The following is a 22,135-nucleotide window of genomic DNA, read 5'->3' on the forward strand; positions in this document are numbered from 1 at the left end:
GAGTGGAGGAAGACAGGGATGAGGGATGGAGAAGAGTTGAGGGATGGAGGATGGAGAGATTGAGAAGCTGAGAAATAATGGACAAACATGAATTAAAGGGGAGGTGAGGACAGAGAAATAAAAATGACTCACACTTTGGGGGACTGGAGACAAAAATGGAGAAAGGTGAAGAGCTGAGGATGGAGAAAACTTAAAGGGCTGAGAGAGAAATAAAAGGCTGATACAGAATAAGAAGAAACAACTGGAAGTTAAGGAATGACGAGAACTGCTGGGTGAAACAATGGTGTGGACAGAGAAGAGGAATGCAGACAGTCTGCAGACAGGAATGGAAGTGTGAACAGCCCGACTGAGAGGTGTGATGGTGAAAAAGTGAAACGAGGATGTTGAAACAGATAGAGATGAAGAGATATATGGAAAAGTTGAAACGGAATAAAACTGTGAGCTTTATCAGTTAGTAGTATTTTGTTGAAGCAATTGAGTCGAACATGAAATTATTAAGTGAACTGTCGGAGTGTTGTTGTAAGATATGATAACGTTGCTTGTTACATAAAATTGTAGGTGTATATGTGCATTTTTATAAAGCAGAAAAATCATATGAAAAGATCTGTAATCTGATGATATAAGCGCAGTGTTCCATTACCGTAAGACTGAATATATAGAGATGAGAACATAATCTGAGCAGAAAAGATGTATGATGTTTTAGAAGCAATGTTGCAAATCATGAGTGTGTTGTTAGTACAGTTAGTTGAATTTACTACACAGAGATGAGAGTATTGTTAGCAGATTAGGAACGTTTATGTGAAACATGTGCGTTAATAATATGACAATATACAGAGGTAAGGGCAGAGCATAAAAACTGAGGTATATAATAAAAATAAATTTATCTCTCCTCATATAAAAAGTGGCAAAATGCAACTCAAGTGAGATGTGCTTCTGGTTAAAAAGGCATATAATGTAACCAATCTGACTTCAAAACAGGTTTATGATCATTCTAAGGTAACTTTAGGCGAAGAAAAAGTGAAATTCATGAGCAACTTAATAAACAAATACCTTAAAAGGACTACTATATATTATCATCACTATTTTTAAAACTACTGACAATCGCTTTGTGTCAAATATTGGAGTGCCACCTATTGGTTACTGTACAAAACAGTTCGAAATACAAAGGAATAACTGGTCATTATTTTTCTTTTTTACAACAGAGCAGAGGAAGGAAAAACAAATGAATAAAAAAAAAAATAATCCACATACCAGATTACTGGCGTCCTCCATTCATAAAAAATCTGTAACAGCTGGACTTAAACTGCTGTAGGTTGAAGTTTGGGGGAACACAACTCCGGGGAAGCGAGTTCCTGAGCGATGCAGTTCGGGGAATAAGAGAATTCTGGTAGACAGAAGTTCTGCAATATGGCTGTGTGACATTCCAGTCATGAGTGCTACCAAATGCCCGTGTAGCACGAGGGAAGGCATGGAGAGGTGGCACAATGGACGCAAATTCGTCCTTACATCCTCTCCATCTTCCTTCATATTCTCTTAACCTCTCTCACTTTCCATCTCCCTCTCTCCCCGCTCCCCTTCCCCTAACTTAGATTCCCTCACCTACCTCTTACGCCACACTCCCTCCTTCACCCTTCTCTTTCTCTCTTCTTTGATATTCTCCCTCACTTTTCCTCTCCTACGCTCCTATTACTCACTCCTACGTCACATTTCCTCACCTACCACTTCCGTTACATCCCCCCTCACTTCTTCTTCCCCGTCTCCACCATTTCCCCCCTCTCTCGCTGTCCGCCTCCTCCTCCCTCACATCCTCCATTATACCCTAACCTTCCTTCCTTATCACTAGCCCCCTCCTCTTTACTAGTTACACTCTGCCTCATCCGCCTACAACGGCTTCCCCATACTTTGCATTCTCTCTCCCTTGCCTCTTAACTAACCATACTCACACAGCCATGGTTATAGAGTTTGGCCACTCGCTCACTAGGCGTCAACTTGTTTAGTACTTTAAGATCTTTGATGAAAATACTCATGACATTTTGTATATTCTACTGAATATGAAGATTATTACAGTCTACTCGCATAATAAAATGAAGTCTGTTGGTGTCTTACAATATATTTACACCTCATTCTGATACACCAAAGTATGACTCTGCTTTATTCAAGTACTAACAAATAGGTAATAACTGGATATAAAATGGCTCTGCTGGTCAGTCTTACTTCGCAGACTTAAACCAACTGTATTGTTTCACACTTATACTAATACGGATAACGGCAGAATGTGTATTTATCCATATAACGACAGCTCTCATCATGCAGTTGCTTCTTAACACACACTACTTTTGCTGACTGAGTTGCTGTCTTGTAAATAAAATGACTTGTTTTCTGGCATAAATATGCACCATTAATGTGAAGAAATATTAAGTAATGTGCTTTTGATAGTATGACAGAAGGGAAATAGAATGATATTTGGCTCAGTTACTGTTAAATGCAGTAAAGCCCTACCAAATTCATCGTCTTTCCACATTTGTTTATATGAGCAACGGTTTCGTCTTTCGTGCTAAGTGTCTCTTTCTACTGCTCGGCAGACCAGACACTTATAATCTCTGCAAAATTACCACTAGACCTCCTACCAGCATGTTCCTTAGGAATACCCCAGCACTTATTTTCTCATGCCATTATATAAGTTAATATAAATGTAGGTGGGGACGCTCGCCATCAGCTCACTGGATGTGGTGCTGTTCTCGGGTGTCTGCCCTTTCCTCTCTTCCTTCCCTCCTCTTCTGTCTTTCATTCCTTCATTCTTTCCTCTTCCTTATGCCAATGGGTGACTTTACACTACTTCTTCTGTCTTCCTTTCATTTTTTCCTCTTCTTTCTGGCTATAGGTGACTCTACACTGAGTGAGAAGCCAAATGGTTTCCCGTATAACAGGAAAAAATTTACTACTCTGGGTGGTAACCATATAACCAAATTATGGCGCCTGGTGGTTTAGTGGGTAATTAAGGCGCTCCAATCGGATTGAGCCTGAGCAGGTTTACATCCAAGGGATAGTTGTGATTTATTCCTCACGTAATGCCACTCAGGGATGAGTGTGGCTGGTCACTCATCTTAAATGTCAGGACCAACTTGCCTAGCCCCAGGCTCCTACGCTCCTCTTGGGGCAACACAGGACTGGATGATGGATGAATGGATGAATATATATGAGCGCGCGTGAGTGCGTGCATGTGTGTGTGTGTGTGTGTGTGTGTGTGTGTGTGTGTGTGTGTGTGTGTGTGTGTGTGTGTGTGTGTGTGTAATTCACCGGGTCGGTCAGAATCACTTGATGGTCGTGATCGTGACTTTTTGCCCTCCCGGAAGGGAGCTGAGAGCTCATATAGTCCGATCTAAGGGCAAGGCTGTGACCTTCACACACGCACACACCCGTCCCCTTGCTCAAGAGGGACAGTAACCACCCACTTCGTCAGTGAAACTTTTCGCAACCTGATCGACGAGCGAACTCCCGTCCACCAGTTGGCAAGCGAGAACGTTACCACCGCACCAGCGAGCGGTGTGCGTGTGTGTGTGTGTGTGTGTGTGTGTGTGTGTGTGTGTGTGTGTGTGTGTGTGTGTGTGTGTGTGTGTGCTAATTCAGTAATTTTAATATCAATCTTTTACTGTTACTGGACTTGCTACTGCTAATGTTACTGTACTGGTTCCGTTGTTTCCCCTTGAAAGGAAATAATGAAATCTATAATATTCAGTTATATTAAACGTTAGTTGTAACTCTTCTTTCATAGCTAATATTCTCCCTTAATCTACTTATACCTGGAAGATTTCCCTAGACCGGAATCAAGTCATCTGGTGCAAGCAAACTATTGGTATCAAGTTTCCTTCAGCTCTGGATGGGATACAGGGTGGCGTCAAGCCACTTGAGGCCTGGTCAAGAGGGTCTCCAAGTATTTCTCTCCTTGATCCATACCATCACTCCGGCAACACAGCCTCTTTATAAAATACACCCCCAAACTTGACTCTTCACTTCATTCGTGGTTCACATCTCTGCCTTCTGTCCACCCCAATCTCACTCACCCTCCTAACAGGTCTCCCACTCTCCATACGTAAAAAAGAAAAAAAAACGTTATTTCATTTGTACCACATCAATCACCACGCGGGTAATCAGTCAGATGAGGGTGGCTATGAGGGTTTGTTATTCACCAGAACGAGAACAAAGGGAAAAAAAACAAGGTAGTGGAGTAAATGAGAGACAGTGGTGTAGTTAGGAGAAGAAATCGGACGAGAAGATAATACTGTAGGTGAGGTAGTCGAGTTTACACGAAAAGAAGAAATAGGATGGCTGGGAGAAAAGGTAGGACGAGATCCTGAAGTTGGAACGACGGAGTGTTTTGAAGAAAAGGTAGGACGAGAACCACCTGTAGAAAAAACCTTGCGCTTGGGAGAAGAAACTGTAGGACGAGAACCAAACGTAGGAAGAAGGTGGTGGCTGTGAGAAGAAAAGGTATAGGACGAGAACCAGATGCATGAACAAGATACTGGTTTGGAGACGAAGGGCGAGAGCCTAATGCAGGAACAAGGTACTGGCTGGAAGGAGAGGTAGGATGATAACAAAGCCACAGGACAAGGTGTTACAGTAGAGGCTACATAATGAACGGTGCAGTGTCGGACGTGGGTTTGTTGCTGTGCGGAGACAAGATCACCTGTAGTCTTTCGTCAGGGTCACCCATTAGAGGACGCAGCATCAAGCAACACACACACACACACACACACACACACACACACACACACACACACACACACACACACCATTATATGTAATTCATACATTCAAGGACCTCATACACCTAAAAGTTGAACGAAGACAAACACACACACACACACACACACACACACACACACACACACACACACACACACACCATTACATGCAATGCATACATACAAGGACCTCACACACATACAATACATATTAAACGAACACACACACACACACACACACACACACACACACACACACACACACACACCATTACATACAATACATACATACAAGGACCTCACACACATACAATACATATTGAACGAACACACACACACACACACACACACACACACACACACACATCATTACATACAATATGTACATTCAAGGACCTCATAAAAATACAATACATATTGAACGAAGACACACACACACACACACACACACACACACACACACACACACACACACACACACACAGACACATATGAGCGCGCGCGCGCGCGCGCGCTCACCAACATGCAATATGTACATTCAAGGACCTCATACACATACAATACATATTGAACGAAGACACACACACACACACACACACACACACACACACACACACACCATTACATACAATATGTACATTCAAGGACCTCATAAAAATACAATACATATCGAACGAACACACACACACACACACACACACACACACACACACACACACACACACACACACACGCACTAACATGCAATATGTACATTCAAGGACCTCATACACATTCAATACATATTGAACGAGGACACACACACACACACACCATTATATGCAATATATACATTCAAGGACTTCATTCACATACATGTTGAACGAACACACACACACACACACACACACACACACACACACACACATCCGCGTAAAACAATCCAAAGGAATATCCTCTACAGGCACACCCACTACCACCACTAAAGAACTGAAATCTTTCACACAGTGTGGGTATTTTCACGTATAAAATTCACCGCCAAAAACAAGATGGCGGCTTCTTGAAGGTTATTTCACATTATTCATGCCCATACACAGCGGCAGGTACACTGCAAGCGGATGGATGTGTCTATACAGCGGCAGGTACAATGCAAGCGAATGGAAGTGTCTGAAAGTCCCGGGGATTCCCCTACATTCTTTTCCCACTATGCCCGTCCTCCCTCGGTCATTCTTTCCATTATGTATCACTCATATTTCAGATAATTTCGTTCCTTTTAACACGGTCTTGTAAAGGAGCGTCCACACGTGAGCTGGAGCAAGTGCTGTATGTCGCCTACAGCATCAAAAAAATAAATTAAAAAACTAATAATAATAGGGTGAGAAAAAAGTGACCAACACGTAACCTTGGAACCAGAAAACCGACATCGATAAAGCGCGAAAGCAACAAAAACACAACGCGTAAAAAAATATAAAAAAAAGTCGCAACACAATCGAGTTACATAATACGTTTAGATTTCTTTAGTAAAGTAATGAACGAATGAAGGTGGACACTTTCTTGACAAGTAGTTGCCGTAAGTGTGAAGGGGGGTGGTTGCTGGAAGTCGGAAAATATTGCTGTATATAATGGCCAGGCATCTACGAATGGCCAAGGTTCAGTGCCTGACACGAAGCGGGTGGGGGCTGACGTCTTCTCTAACAACTGCCTGCAGGTTTCAAGCTATTTGGGTGCCATTGTGACAGCTGTGGATAATTACGGTACAAGATCTCTGGATATTAAGAGGTTAGTGAGCTGAGTTAAAGTTAAGATGTAAAGACTATTCCCTCGACAGATCCTGAGATACCACTGAATTCTTAAGAGACTGACATCAAACGTTTATCTTCATTTGAAGATAAACATTTGATGTCAGTCTCTATGAAATGCCTTGTCCATAACAATGAAAGGTTAACTGCTCTCATATCCTTCAGCAGAGTAAAACAATCGAATGTCAGCGTGAGTGTTATATTATTTACAATATCGAATATTTTTATTAAGTATATAAGGCAGAGTCACTGAATCACTTCTTCAGGGACAAAGTAGTGTTACTCGGCCATTCGAATCTCGCAAAACACGGGCTGAAAGTGCAGAGCTTCTCCCCTTCCACTCTCCCTATTTGCCTGATCTCTTCCTCCCCAGTGTTGCAACGCGTCCGCACGGGCGCTTACTCCGTATGAAAATAATTGCCGACCTGGGCCGGCAACACATCTAGGGGCAAACTCGGTTATAACTTAGCTTGAACTGCCTAGATTTTGGAGACAAGATCCTTCTCGTCTCGTGTTGCCGGTCCTCTGTAACATCGGCGTTCAAGGTGTCCACTGGTGCGTGCTCCACCTATGATTATATATATATATATATATATATATATATATATATATATATATATATATATATATATATATATATATATGTATATATATATTGGCTATGGAAGGAAGAAAGGACTAATGAAGAACTAGCACCAAGACATAATATGGCTATCTGGCACTAAGGGAGAAGAGAGGGGGGGTATATAATTATATTAAATGTATAATATGAAGTCCAGTAAAAAAAGTGATAATACTGGGAATAGAAACGGTGGGAGTCACCTAGGAAATCAGTAAGTTGTTGGGGCGACGTAGTGAGGAGAGGAAGGGGAAAGCTGCGAAACGTTGTTGGAGTGTAGACGGGCAATCAAGAAAAGGATGACGGATAGTCATAGCCTCATACGACAGTTACAGAGTGAGTGGACGGGCTATGGGTCACGGCTCATCAAATGACCATGAGTTAGGGGAGTATGACCCAAGATTAGACGAGCAAGGATAGTCTCCCATCGACGATTGGGGTGGGTTAATGTGTGTCAGGGAAGAACAGAGGGTTTAACAATATGAAGTCTGTTGTGAACCTCCTGGTTCCACAAGGATTGCTAACGATCATGGAAGAGAAGGGTTAGAAGAGAGAAATAATCAAATGCAGGAATGACACAGAGAGGACCTAGAGAAGAACGCAACAGAGCGCGCTTGTTCATCACCTTTACTCCCAATATGGCTAGGAACGCAGCGGAAGCGAACTGACTATTTCGTACAGAAAGACGGAAGAGTTGAGGGAAGAAATATGCGCATTCCAATTTAACCACGAGGCAAATGTGAGGCCAACATATGTGGTACAGGATCGATAGGGAAGAAGGATGTTATACGAGTTGAGAAGGCTGTGATATGGTTCGCGAACGAGTAAACGTTACCGCACAGGTAGAAACACGAACACTATGAGCTGTAGCCTATGTGGAGGTAGCATCGATGTCGGACTGAAGAAGGGACTGGAGCCGAGGCAGATTTCAATGTGCAGCATAAATAGCTATATCATCAACATACAAAGAGGCCGAAACAGAAGGGGGTTGAGAAGAGACAGTGCCATTTATAGCTCTGAGAAAAAGGATAGTATTAAGGACGCAACCTTGGGGGACTCCTTCATGCTGGGGAAAGATGGTCTCTTAGGCTAACATGAAAGGTTCAGAGGGAAAGAACATTTTGAAGAAAAACACCTATGTTACCATGCAGACCAAGGGAATGAAGACAACAAAGAATATGATACCTCCATGCCGTATCGTAGGCCTTTTTCTAAAGAAAAAAAAAAAAAAAAAATGGCAATGATCGACTGGCGGAGTGGAAAAGCAGAGCGGATAAAATATTCGAGTGAGGAGAGGATCTAAGGTGTTGGGTGCTTTGCGATTTAGTCTGTGGAGAAGTTATTACGTTTTTCATATTAATAAATTCACTGTTCAACTGTATAGAGTGGTAGGGGTGGCAAATATCGTCTTAAACTTTGCAGGCAGCACAGTAAAGACAGGTCCGAACACTTGTCTGACAATGACAAAACTTCTAAAAAGTTACCGGGTACTCTGAAATTTAATATTCATGTAATCAATAGTTCAGTATATATAAATTCACACAATTAATTAGTTAAGAGGTAGACATACTGAAATCATGACGGCGTTGCAGAAAACAATGGACGGCCTGTGGGTTTGGTGAGAGAGAAAGACCTGCAGTGGGCCAGTCCAGGATCCTGGGCTAGTCAGGTCACACTGCGAGTTGCCATTACACTGGCGCTTCCATTCTTTCTCCTTTTGTTTATTTTTCTGCAGTTCTATGAGTATGGAAGACTGCAATGTGTTCATCCACTTGTGTTCATTTTGTGTATACAGTACATGTCTTCGAGAGAAATTTAGTCACTGAATGTACAGTGATACTGGATGAGGGGATGGAAAACATGAGTTCGTTTAAGTATTTGGGTAGTATGATGAGTAAGGATGGAAGTTTAGAGGGTGAAGTGCTTGAAAGGGTACACCAAGGAAGAAAGGTTGCTGGTACTTTGGAAGCAGTGATAAAAAACAGGGAAGTGAGCATGGAAGTGAAAAAGTTACTGCATGACAGTATTGTGATACCAACTCTAACGTATGGAAGTGAAGCTTGGGCCATGTTGGAGGGACACAAATCAAGAGAGACAGCAGTGGAAATGAGTTATTTAAGAGGAGCATATGGAGTCACATGGAGAGACAGACTGACAAATGTGGAAGTGAAGGAACGTTTTGCTCTGGATATGGATGTGATAGGAAGCTTTAGGAGAAACACACTGAGGTGGTTTGACCATAGGGAGAGGATTGGAAGCGAGAAACTGACGAGAAGAGAGTATGTGAGTGACGTGGAGGGGAGGAGCGGGAGGGGGGGGGGACAAAAGGAAGAGATGGAGGGATGGAGTGGAGAGGTATATGACAGAGGGGGGTGTAAGCTGGGAGCAGGGCAGTGAAATGGAAGGGGACACGGCGACATGGAGGCGATTTGTTTGTGGCCACCCCTTGCGACTCGATCTCAACATCAAATTACACAGACGAATCTACAGGGTATAAAACACGGTTAAGCCCCGTCTGAGCAAAATTGGCTGTACAGTCCTTTTAAATTGGCATGACAATATTCTGCTAGTGTTATTCAACCAGGACATGCAACGATGTGACCGCGCATAAATTCTTTTGTTTTTTCATTCTTTCATCCACTGTTTCTCTCCTACTTATTTCTCTTCCCCCCTCCCCTCCACTTCATATCCTCCTCCACTGACCTCTCATTTCTTTCTTTTCCCCCGCATTTCCTTCACACACACACACACACACACACACACACACACACACACACACACACACACACACACACACACACACACACACACACACAAAACCATTCGCCTGCTCACAACACCACATCCTGTGAGGGGTAGCGCCAAAAAAAAGATTCTCCAGGCTTTTACTGTTCTTTTTTGCAATAGCCTTCCCCCATCTACCACATCACGCCATCCTCGTACACTCAACGATCTTTTCGTTTTTTGTACTGTATAAACGATTCATTTTAGTGTGCCTGACCCCATCATTACCGCAAGGTCAACATTTAATTTTAGACAGGCGTAGAAGTAGGTTACGGGGTAAACAGATGGATGGACAGAGATACATAACATACACAGATAATACACTCAGACAGACAGATGGACCTGTAGGAAGAGACAAACGTTTTGGAGGCGTGGTTGTGCAGGGAAGTTGTAGGTGCTCAATCGGTAGAGAGGTGACTTGTAGTCCTAGCGGACCCGGGTTCAAATCCCGCTGGGGCAGGGAACAGTTTAAGGATTTGAATCTCATAAAAATCAGACTTTCCTGATCTACCAGAAGACCCGCCGACATGTCGTAAAAATACCCCCGCTAATACCAATACACAAGTCCTGTATGAGACAGCCCCAACATGTATTCAGTATGGACGGTGGGTGCTAGCGCCGAAGTAGTGACATGTAGAGGTGTGCGGTACGTAGGAGGGCTACTGGGCCTATAAAGCAGGCTGTGAAGCCTATGCCCAGAGTCGGACACATAAAAAAAAAAAAAAAGGTACTGCATGTGAAAGATATCAGTGTGGTGAAATGGATTAAGGTCCCACGTACTGGTTGTGTGGGTTGAACAGGTATACGTGATTGTAACTCTCTCTCTCTCTCTCTCTCTCTCTCTCTGTCTGCCTGTCTGTCTCTTTCTCTCTAATGGTGCCGCCTTTCTGCTTATATCAACCCCTTATTACCTTTTCACTACATTGTCTCCTTTGATGTCAGAATATTTTTAACTTATACGAAAGTTTCACCTCTGGCATTAGTGGTTATCAGAATATTATTCAGTAAGTTCCTCTAACAGTTTTCTTCAGGCATTTTAGTTCTGTTATGTATTGCTTTACCTATTTTCCGGTATGAATTATGTCCCTTAAGGGTGGAGAGTACGGACGATCGTATAATCTTTGTACTTTATATCGTACTTAAACCTCTGTAAATGTCATTAACTGTCTCATCATCCTGAGGCCAGACCACTTCGCAAGGAAAGTTGGCTCTGGAAGAACTATATCCACACAATGAATATGAGGATATAACTCTCAGTATGTAGGTATACTTCTTCCATCTGAACACTCCACGGCGGTGTTAAATTACGAGTCTCTTTTGTGCACATGTAATATCGGGGATTATTACTAATAATACCCCGTCCCCTTCAGCCTCTTCCTTCCCTTCCTCCTGTTCCTCCACTCCTCGGTATCGGCGTGACTGCAGCGGGAGCCAGACACGCACCTCCTCAAATCCTGTTCCCAGAAAGATGGAGTTGGGTGGTTGGGTGGGATGTTGGGGGTTCAAGGTTACCGACGCTTCATCCCACGCTAACCCCCTTTACCTCGCAGGTGTCTCATTACCCAGTCTCAAATTCCCCAATCCTTCTCACACCCTCCAGCGCCTCTTCTTTCATCCCCCCCAATCCTCTTCCTTTCCTCTCCTCCAGTCCCCTTCCTTTCCTCCCCTCCAGTCCCCTTCCTTTCCTCTCCTCCAGTCCCCTTCCTTTCCTCTCCTCCAGTCCTCTTCCTTTCCTCTCCTCCAGTCCTCTTCCTTTCCTCTCCTCCAGTCCCCTTCCTTTCCTCCCCTCCAGTCCCCTTCCTTTCCTCTCCTCCAGTCCCCTTCCTTTCCTCTCCTCCAGTCCCCTTCCTTTCCTCCCCTCCAGTCCTCGTCCTCTCCTCTCCTCCAGTCCCCTTCCTCTCGTCTTCCTCCAGTCCCCTTCCTTTCCTCCCCTCCAGTCTCCTTCCTCTCCTCTTCCTCTAGTCCCCTTCCTTTCCTCTTCCTCCAGTCTCCTTCCTTTCCTCTCCTCCAGTCCCCTTCCTCTCCTCTTCCTCCAGTCCCCTTCCTCTCCTCTTCCTCCAGTCCCCTTCCTTTCCTCTCCTCCAGTCCCCTTCCTTTCCTCCCCTCCAGTCCCCTTCCTTTCCTCTCCTCCAGTCCCCTTCCTTTCCTCTTCCTCCAGTCCCCTTCCTTTCCTCTCCTCCAGTCCCCTTCCTTTCCTCTTCTCCAGTCCCCTTCTTTTCCTCTCCTCCAGTCCCCTTCCTTTCCTCTCGTCCAGTCCCCTTCCTTTCCTCTCCTCCAGTCCCCTTCCTTTCCTCTTCCTCCAGTCCACTTCCTTTCCTCTCCTCCAGTCCCCTTCCTCTCCTCTCCTCCAGTCCCCTTCCTTTCTCCCGTCCAGACACATAACGTTCCATCCCTCCAGCCCAATTCCTTTCTTACCCTCCAGTTTCCCATTTTTACTCCCCTCCAGTCTACCTTCTTTCCTCTTCCCTAGTCCCCTTCCTTTCCTTCCCTCTAGCCCCTTTCCTTTCCTCCCCTCTAGCCCCCTTTCTTTCCTCCTCTCGTCCCTCCTCTTTCTTCCTCTCCAGTCCCCTTCCTTTCCTCCTCTCCAGTCCCGCTCCTTTCCTCCAGTTCACTTCCAGTCCCCATTATTTCATCTCCTCAAATCTCCTTCCTTTCCTCACCTCCTTGCTCTACTTTCCTCGCCTCTAGGCCCTCTTTAATCGTCCTTTCAGTACCCCTTCTTTCCTCCCCTCCGCTCCCTCTCCCTTCTTTCCCTTCTCTCCTTGTCCCCTTTTCCACCCCTTTCCTGCCTTCAATTATCTACCTCTCCCTCCCCAGCCCTCCTTCCCTTCCCTTTCTTATCTCCAACTTATCATCTTTTCCTCCCTGACACCCTTCCCTTCCATTTTCTACCTTCATCTCTTCCCTCCTCCCCTATCTCCCCCTCCACAGACAGCATATGGGTCTGCCAAACACACAATGCTGTTAATCCCTTTAGTACAAATACATCCTGCTTTTGTTGTATGCTGTTGCCATACGTGATGCTATAAGCTGGGGATATGGCATGCTTTCAAATAACGCACAGAACATGTACTGTAATCCTAAGCATGATCTTTCGGTAGTCGAGTAGATTAATAGACAGTGTGAGTGGTGGCACGTCATGATTAACGAATCATATCCTAGCCAAAGCACAGACACCTTAATTACACTTCGAGTTCACATGAGTACAACGACGAACAAGACATACGCAGAGCAGAAGAGGTATTAGGGAACTTCACACGCTCATAACAGTATGGTGCTGGACGGCCCTAAGATGTAGAGATGAAATGACTACATACCCAAAGACCCATACATATTGAAATTTCACCTTCTACTGCAAAGGCAACATGTAACATAAAAATACTGTACCACCATTAGACCTAGCACTACTCCTGCTCCTTGGGGAAGCAGAAACTGTGGCTCTACGAATTGGTTCTGAAACTAAAATTACCTTAAAGGAAAGATACAACTGTTCTGGTAACAAACCTCATTTTATCTAATTTTCAGCTCTAATGAACTCTTTGGGAATCATTTCCACATGCAGTACCAACATGAAGTAGTGTGAGATTAAACAATACAATACCGTATTAAACATAAAGAAACTTAAAACATAAAAGGTAAACATTAGCATACCACAATTCTACTATCATAAGATAATACTCTTCATAAACTAAGATCCGTTTGAACATTTAACAAACTTTCTGATAAAACTGCCTGCTTCCCCAATTACAGTAGTTGGTTAAATGGCGGGCTTAAACTTCCACAAGCATTAACCCCACTCCTACCTTACAGAGATGCATGTAGTTGTGGTGGTATCACTACTGGTGACTTTATCGGCAGTAGAGGTCCATCCACAGTGTTTCACCAGCAATGACGTCGTGCCAGCGCAGTTTGTCCAGGATCTCTCAGGGATCAGCCATCTAGGTGCCGAGCTTTACCGCCATCTGGATGGGAGGGGAAACCTCTTCTTTTCACCTTACAGCATCTGGTCTGCCCTCAGTCTTGCCTACCTGGGGGCCCGTGGCAATACTGAAGCTCAACTTAGTCAGGCACTCAAGGTTGATGGCAAGATGAAGACTCTGCACTTGATTAATAACTTGAAAAATATGTGAGTTTGAATACTTGGAGCTCTGTCTATAAATCTGAATTAATATGCAACCCTCATAATTGGAGGTGTGCTCTATTACATTTTTTAAAATACAAGTGACAATATACATTGGAGAAAACTATCAAATACCCTGATAAGTATCAAAGGAAGTTTAATAGGTAGTTTTTCTGCATTTACTGCAGGCTCAAGTATCATAAGTGTCAAAACGGAGACACAACAAAAACCTACTATATATGGGGGCCAGTGGTAATACCAAGTCATTCAGGTGCTCTGAGTTGATGGCATTTTATCAGTAGCTTTGCATCAGATGACTTTGAACGCAAAGATTTTTACTTTGATAATATTAACTATTTGGGGATATAATGAGAGTACTTAGTATATAGTCCAGTGCTCAGTACTGATAGCAAAATTAAGACCCTACACTGACCAGGATAAACTAACAGGTGACGACTATGGACCGAACAAAGGACATGGTACGGATTGCGACATGGAATGTAAGGAGTACAAATGATGAGGTGAAGGACAGAAAGACTGTCCAGGCGCTTGAGGGTGCAAAAGTGGATGTATGTGGAATGACCAAAACTAAATGGAGAGATGAGTGTGTCAGAGAGTCGGAATATGGATGGGGTATATGCGCGGGAGTGGTTGAGAATGAGAGGGCAAAAGAAAGAGTGTGTATTGTTGTGTGCAAGAGATAGAAGGAGAATATAAGAGAGTATGGACCAGTTGGCTAAAGGATTGTGTGGCTAAGATTGAAAGTTGGACTACAAATGTGGGCGATTGTGTGTGAGTATCCATCAAAGCAAGATCGTGCAAGTAGTGTGAAGAAGTGTTCTGGACTAATGTGGAACCGTGCATGGAAGAGTTTGAAAGGGATAAGAGAGTATTTTCGATTGGAGATATGAATGGAAAAGTAGGGAATGTGAAGAAGGATGGAGTAGTTGGTGAGTGGGGTGTGCCGGCACCAGAAGTGGACGAGAATGGCAGTGCAGTGGACATTTGTGCAGGGAGGGGGTTGGTGATAGCCAATACCCTCTTTAGACGCAAAATGATCCACTGATGTATGTGGCCAGTGATGAGAAGGGTGGGTGGTGAACTGAATGAACGGAAGGCAATGATTGATTATGAGAGTGTGGAAGACAGAATGAGGTGTGTAATGGATGCAAGAGCATACAGAGATTGCAGGAGTGGACTTTTTGACCACCACTTGGTGATGGTGAAAGTCAAGGTTCAAATGAAATGGAGGAATCGAAGAAGGGAAGGATACGATGAAGTAGTTCATATAAGGAGGATAGAAAAGTTGCAAGAGGATGGAAAAAGGCAGAATAAAGACAGAAGTGAAGGAGCGACTGGGTAAATATGGTTTGGAGCAGATGGGGGACGTGGAAGGTGTGTGCAAGATATTCACAGAAGAAACCTGTGCAGCATGTGAGGTGGTGTGTGGGGTGTAGAGGAGACGAAAGGAGGTGCAAGGAACACCATGGTGGAATGAAGAGGTGAGACAGGCTGTGGCACAAAAGAAGAAAGCATGTAGTGAGTGGATGAGAAACGGGGTCGAGGAGGAAATTGAGAGACGGAAGAGTGAAATATATGTAGAGAGGAAGAGAGAGGTGAAAAGATTAACAAGAGAATGAAGACAGTGGATGAGGAATTTGGAAGGAATTTGAGCGTAAAGTGGAAAGGACGTAAGAAAATATTTGGGAAAGAAGTTCAGAGGGTTAGACAGGGTGATATAGAAGTTAGTTGGGGAGTGAAAGATAAAAATGGTAGACTGCTAGTGGAGAAAGGAGAAAAGTGAGCTGATTGAGAGAAAACTTTAAGAAACTGTTGAACACAGAGAATGACAGTAATGTGAGTATACGTGGCTGAGGAATGGCTGGGAAAAGGAGGGATGTGAGAAGAGAGGAAGAACTCAGTAGCATGGAAGTTGTGGAAGCAATGAAGAAAGTCAAAATGGGGAAAGCACCAGGAATTGTTGGAGTGTGTGGTGAAATGCTGAGGCATGGGAGAGAGAGAGAGTAGTAGAATGGATGTGGAAGATGTGTAGATTGGCTTGGGAGGAAGGTAGAGCCCCTGAGGATTAGAAGTCAGGTATAATTATTCCCCTGTGCAAGGGAGAAAGGGAGAAAGAAGTGTGTGGTAATCAAAAGGTCATTTGTTTTCTTAGTGTAATACGAAAAGTAACGGTTGGATACTTACTGACAGAGTTAGGGAAATAACAGAGGAATTAGTAGGAGAAGATCATGGAGGTTTTGGGAAGGAAAGAGGTTGTATAGGTCAGATATTCAATCTTAGGTCTTTATTGGAAACGTTTCTACAGAAGGGAATGAAGTTGTGTGTGGCCTTCTTGGATTTGGAGAGAGCATATGACAGGATGAATAGACAAGGAATGCGGAAAGTATTAAGAATATATGGAGCAAAAAGGAAGTTGCTGAATGCCGTGAAGAGTAGTATGAGAGTGCTAAGGCTGCAGAGTGGGTGGACAGTGAACTGAGTGAATTTTTCTATCTAAAGGTTGGAATGAAATAGGGATGTGTCATGTCTCCATGACTGTTCAATCTGTATATATATGGGATTATAAAAGAGATACAAGGTAGGGCTCTGGATGTTGGAGCTGCCCAAATGAGAGAGGGCAGTATCTGGAAACTCCCTGTATTCTTGTTAGCAGATGATACAGTGTTGTTAAGTGAAGACGAAAGGGAGCTTGCAAGGCTTAGTGAAAGAGTTTGGTAGAGTGTGTAAGAATTGGAATCTGAAGGTGAATGTTGGGAAGAGTAAAGCTATGGTCTGTGAGGGAAATGAAGTCACTGAATGTAGTGGGGCTGGATCTGGAATAAATGCAAAATGTGAGTACGTTTAAGTACTTGAGTAGTGTGATGAGTAAGGATGGTACAACAAGGAAGAAAGGTTGCTGGTTTTTTTAAAGCAGTGATAAGAAACAGGGAAGTGGGCATGGAAGTAAAAAAGTCGCTGCATGACAGTATTGTGATACCAACTCCACTCTAATGAATGGAAGTGGAGCTTGGACCTTGTTGGAGGGACACAAGTCAAGAGTGGGCGATGGAAATGAACTGTTTGAGAGCAGCATGTGGAGTCACGTGGAAAGACAGACTGATAAATGATGAAGTGAAGGAGCGTTCTGGTGTGGATGTGGATGTGATAGAAAGCGTTAGGAGAAATACACTGAGGTGGTTGGCCATATGGAGTGGATGGAGACCGACAGACTGACGAGGAGAGTGTATGTGAGTGAGGTGGAGGGGGGGAGAGGGAGGGGGAGACTGTGGATGTGATGGAGGGATGGAGTGGAGAGGTATACAGTACATGTACTGTAATAACAGCAACCTAACCACAGTTTCACTTTAACAGTACCACACAGAGACAAATAGCAGGGGCCAGCTTCACCTTCAAGGATGCAAACCGGATCTACGTGGATGACGGGCTTACTCTTCGCCAGTGTGTTACTGACTACCTGCATCAGCTGCTTCAGATCGTAGCCATGAAAGGGGATGTAAGTGCTAAAAATCATGAACTACTAGGTTTTCACGGGAATAGGCTATACAGTCACCTTAATAGTACCATTATGATGACATAATGCTGTATACAGTTGCTGCCTTAACCATGTCATTTGATGGCATTACTGTATATGTTTGCTAACTTAATCATGTCATTAAAATGAGATATTACTGTCTAAATTTTGCTACCTTCAAACTACTTTATCCAGCTTCGTATAGACTTCTCGATCTAGAAGGGTTTCCTTTTGTCGATATTTAACCTGTTCACTGTAAAGTATATCTCGTAAGATTATTAACATTTCTTAGTGGTTACATGGATATGAACATTAAAGTTGTGTTGACAAACAGTATCATATTAAATGAAAATCACTAAATGTAGGTTATGTTCCAGCAAGAAAGATTACCTTCTCAAACGTTAAAAAATCATATTCAAGGCAACGAATAAGCTTCAAAATGTATCTGATGCTGTGACTGGATTTATTTGTGCCATTAAGTGTTATTAATAATTTAAAGAAACAAGCAATTTAAAGAAACTTGCATTTAGCTCCCTCCTCTAACAATTTTTCTCCCTCCCAAACCATTTCTCCATTCCTCGTGTCTTTTTCTGATGATTTTTCCCTCCCACAGCCACAAGGCACAGCGCAGCTCATCAACAATTTTGTGTCCAAGACCACAGAAAACCGCATCAAAAACCTGGTATCTGAGTCTTTCATTAAAGACGCCGTCATGGTGTTGGTCAGCGCCGTTTACTTCAAAGGCAGCTGGACCAACCAATTTGAGGCCCATGCAACCAGACCAATGGATTTCAAGGTCACCCCCAACTCACAACCCCAGTCCGTTCCTATGATGATGCAAACAACGTCGCTTATGTATGGTAATCTCTCCCTCTCTCTCTACTATTGGAGGCTTATGTGTAAGTGGAAGTTAAATGGTACCCTCCCTATTCATTAAGTACATAAAATAATAGTCTGTCTATCCACTGCCAGACGCCTGAATCCCGTAAGGGGTGGTCACAAGCAAATGGCCTCCATATTGCCCTGTCCTCCCGCCATTTCACTGCCCTGCTCCCAGCTCAAACCCCCCTCTCTCATATACCTCTCCACGCCATCCCTCCCTCTCATCCTTGGACTCTTCTCCTTCTCTCCCACCACCACCTCACTCACATACACTCTCCTCGTCAGTCTCTTGCTTTCCATCCTTTCCACATGGCCAAACCATCTCAAAGTGCTTCTCCTGACGCTTCCTATCACATCCACATCCACACCACAACGCTCCTTCACTTCCTTATTTGTCAGTCTGTCTCTCCATGTGACTCCACATGCTCCTTTCAAATAACTCATTTCCACTGCTCTCACTCTTGACTTATGTTCTTCCAACAAAGTCCAAGCTTCACTTCCATACGCTAGAGTTGGTATAATAATAAATAAATAAGCATATTCTACATAATATTAATATCTTGAACTGGCAAAACCAAGGAAGTATTATCTTAGCACTAATTTTTTAAACAGAACATCAACAGATGAAGGAAAAGCAATTTAAATAAAAAACATTCCATACACCAGATTACTGGTGTCCTCCATTCATTAAAAAAACAAACAAACAATATGTAACAGTGGACATGAGAGGAAACTAATCTGGGGAAGCGAGTTTCCAAAATCAAGCAGTTTGGGGAATAAAAGAAGTGTGACAGGCAGAAGTTGTGCAGTGTGAGTGTGACAGCCAGTTCATGAGCACTACCCATGTAGTCCATGTAGTAAGGAGGAAGGCGTGGAGAGATGGCACAATGGATGCAACTTTAAGCATTTACCATAGAGGTATCTGTAAGCTAATAAAAAGGAGGCAACATTCAACATTCCTTCCTACTTAAAGGGGAGGTTGTTCATTTGTAACTGCTGGGTTATTAATGTTAACCGTGACAGATGTCATATTCCTCAGCTTTACAACAGTTTTCCTCAGTCATCATAATCACATCCAAAATCTTCTAATTCTTATCTCTTACCATAAATCATTTTTTTTTTTTTTATCATCATCGTGATCATCACTGAGGCCATGTTTTCCACTTATAGATGGTGTGGGTAGGATTCAAAAAGAGGATAACACGAATAAAAGAGAATATCAGCAGAGTACCCCGTGAAAAGGTCATTACATCCATTCATTCTTCATTCAAACCATGAAATATCAGAATATTGTTTTCTTTTACATTAAACAAGACAACCCTTCAATGTAACTTCAACACAAGATCTATGGAGGCAACGAGTCACAGTGGCTGGTTTCCTGCATGCCACTGGAATCATGTTCATATAAGACTAGGGCTGCAACAACAAGAACAGTTAATTCTGGATCCCATCCCACCCCATCAAAAAAACCTTATGCTCTTAAGATTCACTTACTTCTGAATAATATCATGACACTGGGAGGAATGGAAAATGATTATCTGCTTTTCCATCTAAAGGATGAGGTGGGGTGAGATCACAAATTCGGTAAAAAATACAAAAAAAAAAAAAAAAAAATCCAATGAAGTGGATCATGTACTCATTACCATATAGGTCAGGCCTTCAAAACCCTGGTATGGTCTTAAAACAAAATTATGTACATACATTTTGTTCAGTTGTGGCAAATATCTTCCAAACTCATGAAGGAGGGGAAAATAAAGCTCTATCTTCTAGAAGTACAGGTACGCAGCACATAACCTGCAGTATGTAGGATACAGTATACGGAAGTATTGAAGAAAAAGAGACACATGGTTACTAGGAGAGGACTAACTTACGTTTGTCAATTGCTAACATATGGCCAAAAATAAGTATACAGAACTGCTAAGAAAAAAAATGCATAATCACCCATACCTTTCTCAATAGGTAAGTCAGAGGAACTAGGCGCCCATGTTCTGGAACTTCCCTACTCCGGTGACAAGATCTCTATGTTCATTATGCTTCCTGAGGAGGAGGGTGAGGCAGGATGGACAAGAATGTTGAGTACCTTGAGTGGTTCAGCTCTCCAGCATGTGGCAGATCGATCTCGCCTCTCCAGACAGCGTGTTGATGTCATGCTCCCAAGGTTCAAGATGGAAAAGACGCTGACAACCGAGCTTATACAGGTAAGGAAGAATGGATTGTTCACGTAAAGATAAAGAATAAGTTTGCCTACTATTTCACATGCCTGTCCTATACTTGGAGCATGTCTATCACACTCCTCTGGACAAATTGTTTCAAGTATGCAGCAGAACATACCAAGTCACTCTCAGCTTATGAACATTACTCCTAACTCCAGAAGATTTATATAGTTTGGGGGACATTATTACTGCGAGTGATAGATATAGCTAACATAGTATCTGTCAACTCCTTCACTAACATATATGTCATTTATATTTTGAATAATATGACTGTCAACTCCTTCACTAAGAGAGGTCCTTTACATTTTAAATACTATCATCTGCTGATGACCAAACAAAATAAAATTTAAAATGAATGGGATAATATACCCCAACATTTTTAAGTTCACTTGACCTAAACCACCTATAATCCACAGGGGCTCCAACGCGTGGGTATCACTGACCTCTTTGACGGGCAGCTGAGTGACCTCTCAGTCTTCAGCCCCAACCTGGTGGTATCCCGAGCCATTCACAAAGCCTTTGTGGAGGTCAATGAAGAGGGCACAGAAGCAGCAGCAGCAACAGCATTTGGAATAGAGTTGTTATCGAGTGTCGTTCATCTCACGCGACCCATTCCCTTCCACTGTGACCGACCCTTCATGTATATTATTGTTGACCGTGAGACCACAAGCCTCCTGTTTATGGGTTCATATAGGGATCCCAGCTCACTGAGTGGAGGAAGACAGGGATGAGGGATGGAGAAGAGTTGAGGGATGGAGGATGGAGAGATTGAGAAGCTGAGAAATAATGGACAAACATGAATTAAAGGGGAGGTGAGGACAGAGAAATAAAAATGACTCACACTTTGGGGGACTGGAGACAAAAATGGAGAAAGGTGAAGAGCTGAGGATGGAGAAAACTTAAAGGGCTGAGAGAGAAATAAAAGGCTGATACAGAATAAGAAGAAACAACTGGAAGTTAAGGAATGACGAGAACTGCTGGGTGAAACAATGGTGTGGACAGAGAAGAGGAATGCAGACAGTCTGCAGACAGGAATGGAAGTGTGAACAGCCCGACTGAGAGGTGTGATGGTGAAAAAGTGAAACGAGGATGTTGAAACAGATAGAGATGAAGAGATATATGGAAAAGTTGAAACGGAATAAAACTGTGAGCTTTATCAGTTAGTAGTATTTTGTTGAAGCAATTGAGTCGAACATGAAATTATTAAGTGAACTGTCGGAGTGTTGTTGTAAGATATGATAACGTTGCTTGTTACATAAAATTGTAGGTGTATATGTGCATTTTTATAAAGCAGAAAAACCATATGAAAAGATCTGTTATCTGATGATATAAGCGCAGTGTTCCATTACCGTAAGACTGAATATAAAGAGATGAGAACATAATCTGAGCAGAAAAGATGTATGATGTTTTAGAAGCAATGTTGCAAATCATGAGTGTGTTGTTAGTACAGTTAGTTGAATTT

The 22,135-nt window shown here is 43.0% G+C and overlaps 1 protein-coding gene across 1 annotated transcript in view; it reads left to right on the forward strand.

The window, feature by feature from the left end:
• The window catches only part of LOC145416072 (uncharacterized), a 37,845-nt gene extending 15,918 nt beyond the window's left edge, over window positions 1-21,927 (forward strand). The window contains exons 7-11 of the mRNA XM_080285166.1: window positions 13,737-14,052; window positions 17,419-17,560; window positions 18,192-18,438; window positions 20,420-20,658; window positions 21,090-21,927. Coding sequence (XP_080141292.1) covers window positions 13,737-14,052; window positions 17,419-17,560; window positions 18,192-18,438; window positions 20,420-20,658; window positions 21,090-21,404 — 1,259 coding nt within the window. The 3' untranslated portion in view covers window positions 21,405-21,927. The remainder of the gene's footprint in view (window positions 1-13,736; window positions 14,053-17,418; window positions 17,561-18,191; window positions 18,439-20,419; window positions 20,659-21,089) is intronic.
• Window positions 21,928-22,135: the final 208 nt, after the last annotated feature.

The sequence above is a fragment of the Coenobita brevimanus genome, chromosome 104, assembly GCF_032717465.1.
Source record: "Coenobita brevimanus isolate Jiangsu-jjx chromosome 104, ASM3271746v2, whole genome shotgun sequence".
Taxonomy (NCBI): domain Eukaryota; kingdom Metazoa; phylum Arthropoda; class Malacostraca; order Decapoda; family Coenobitidae; genus Coenobita; species Coenobita brevimanus.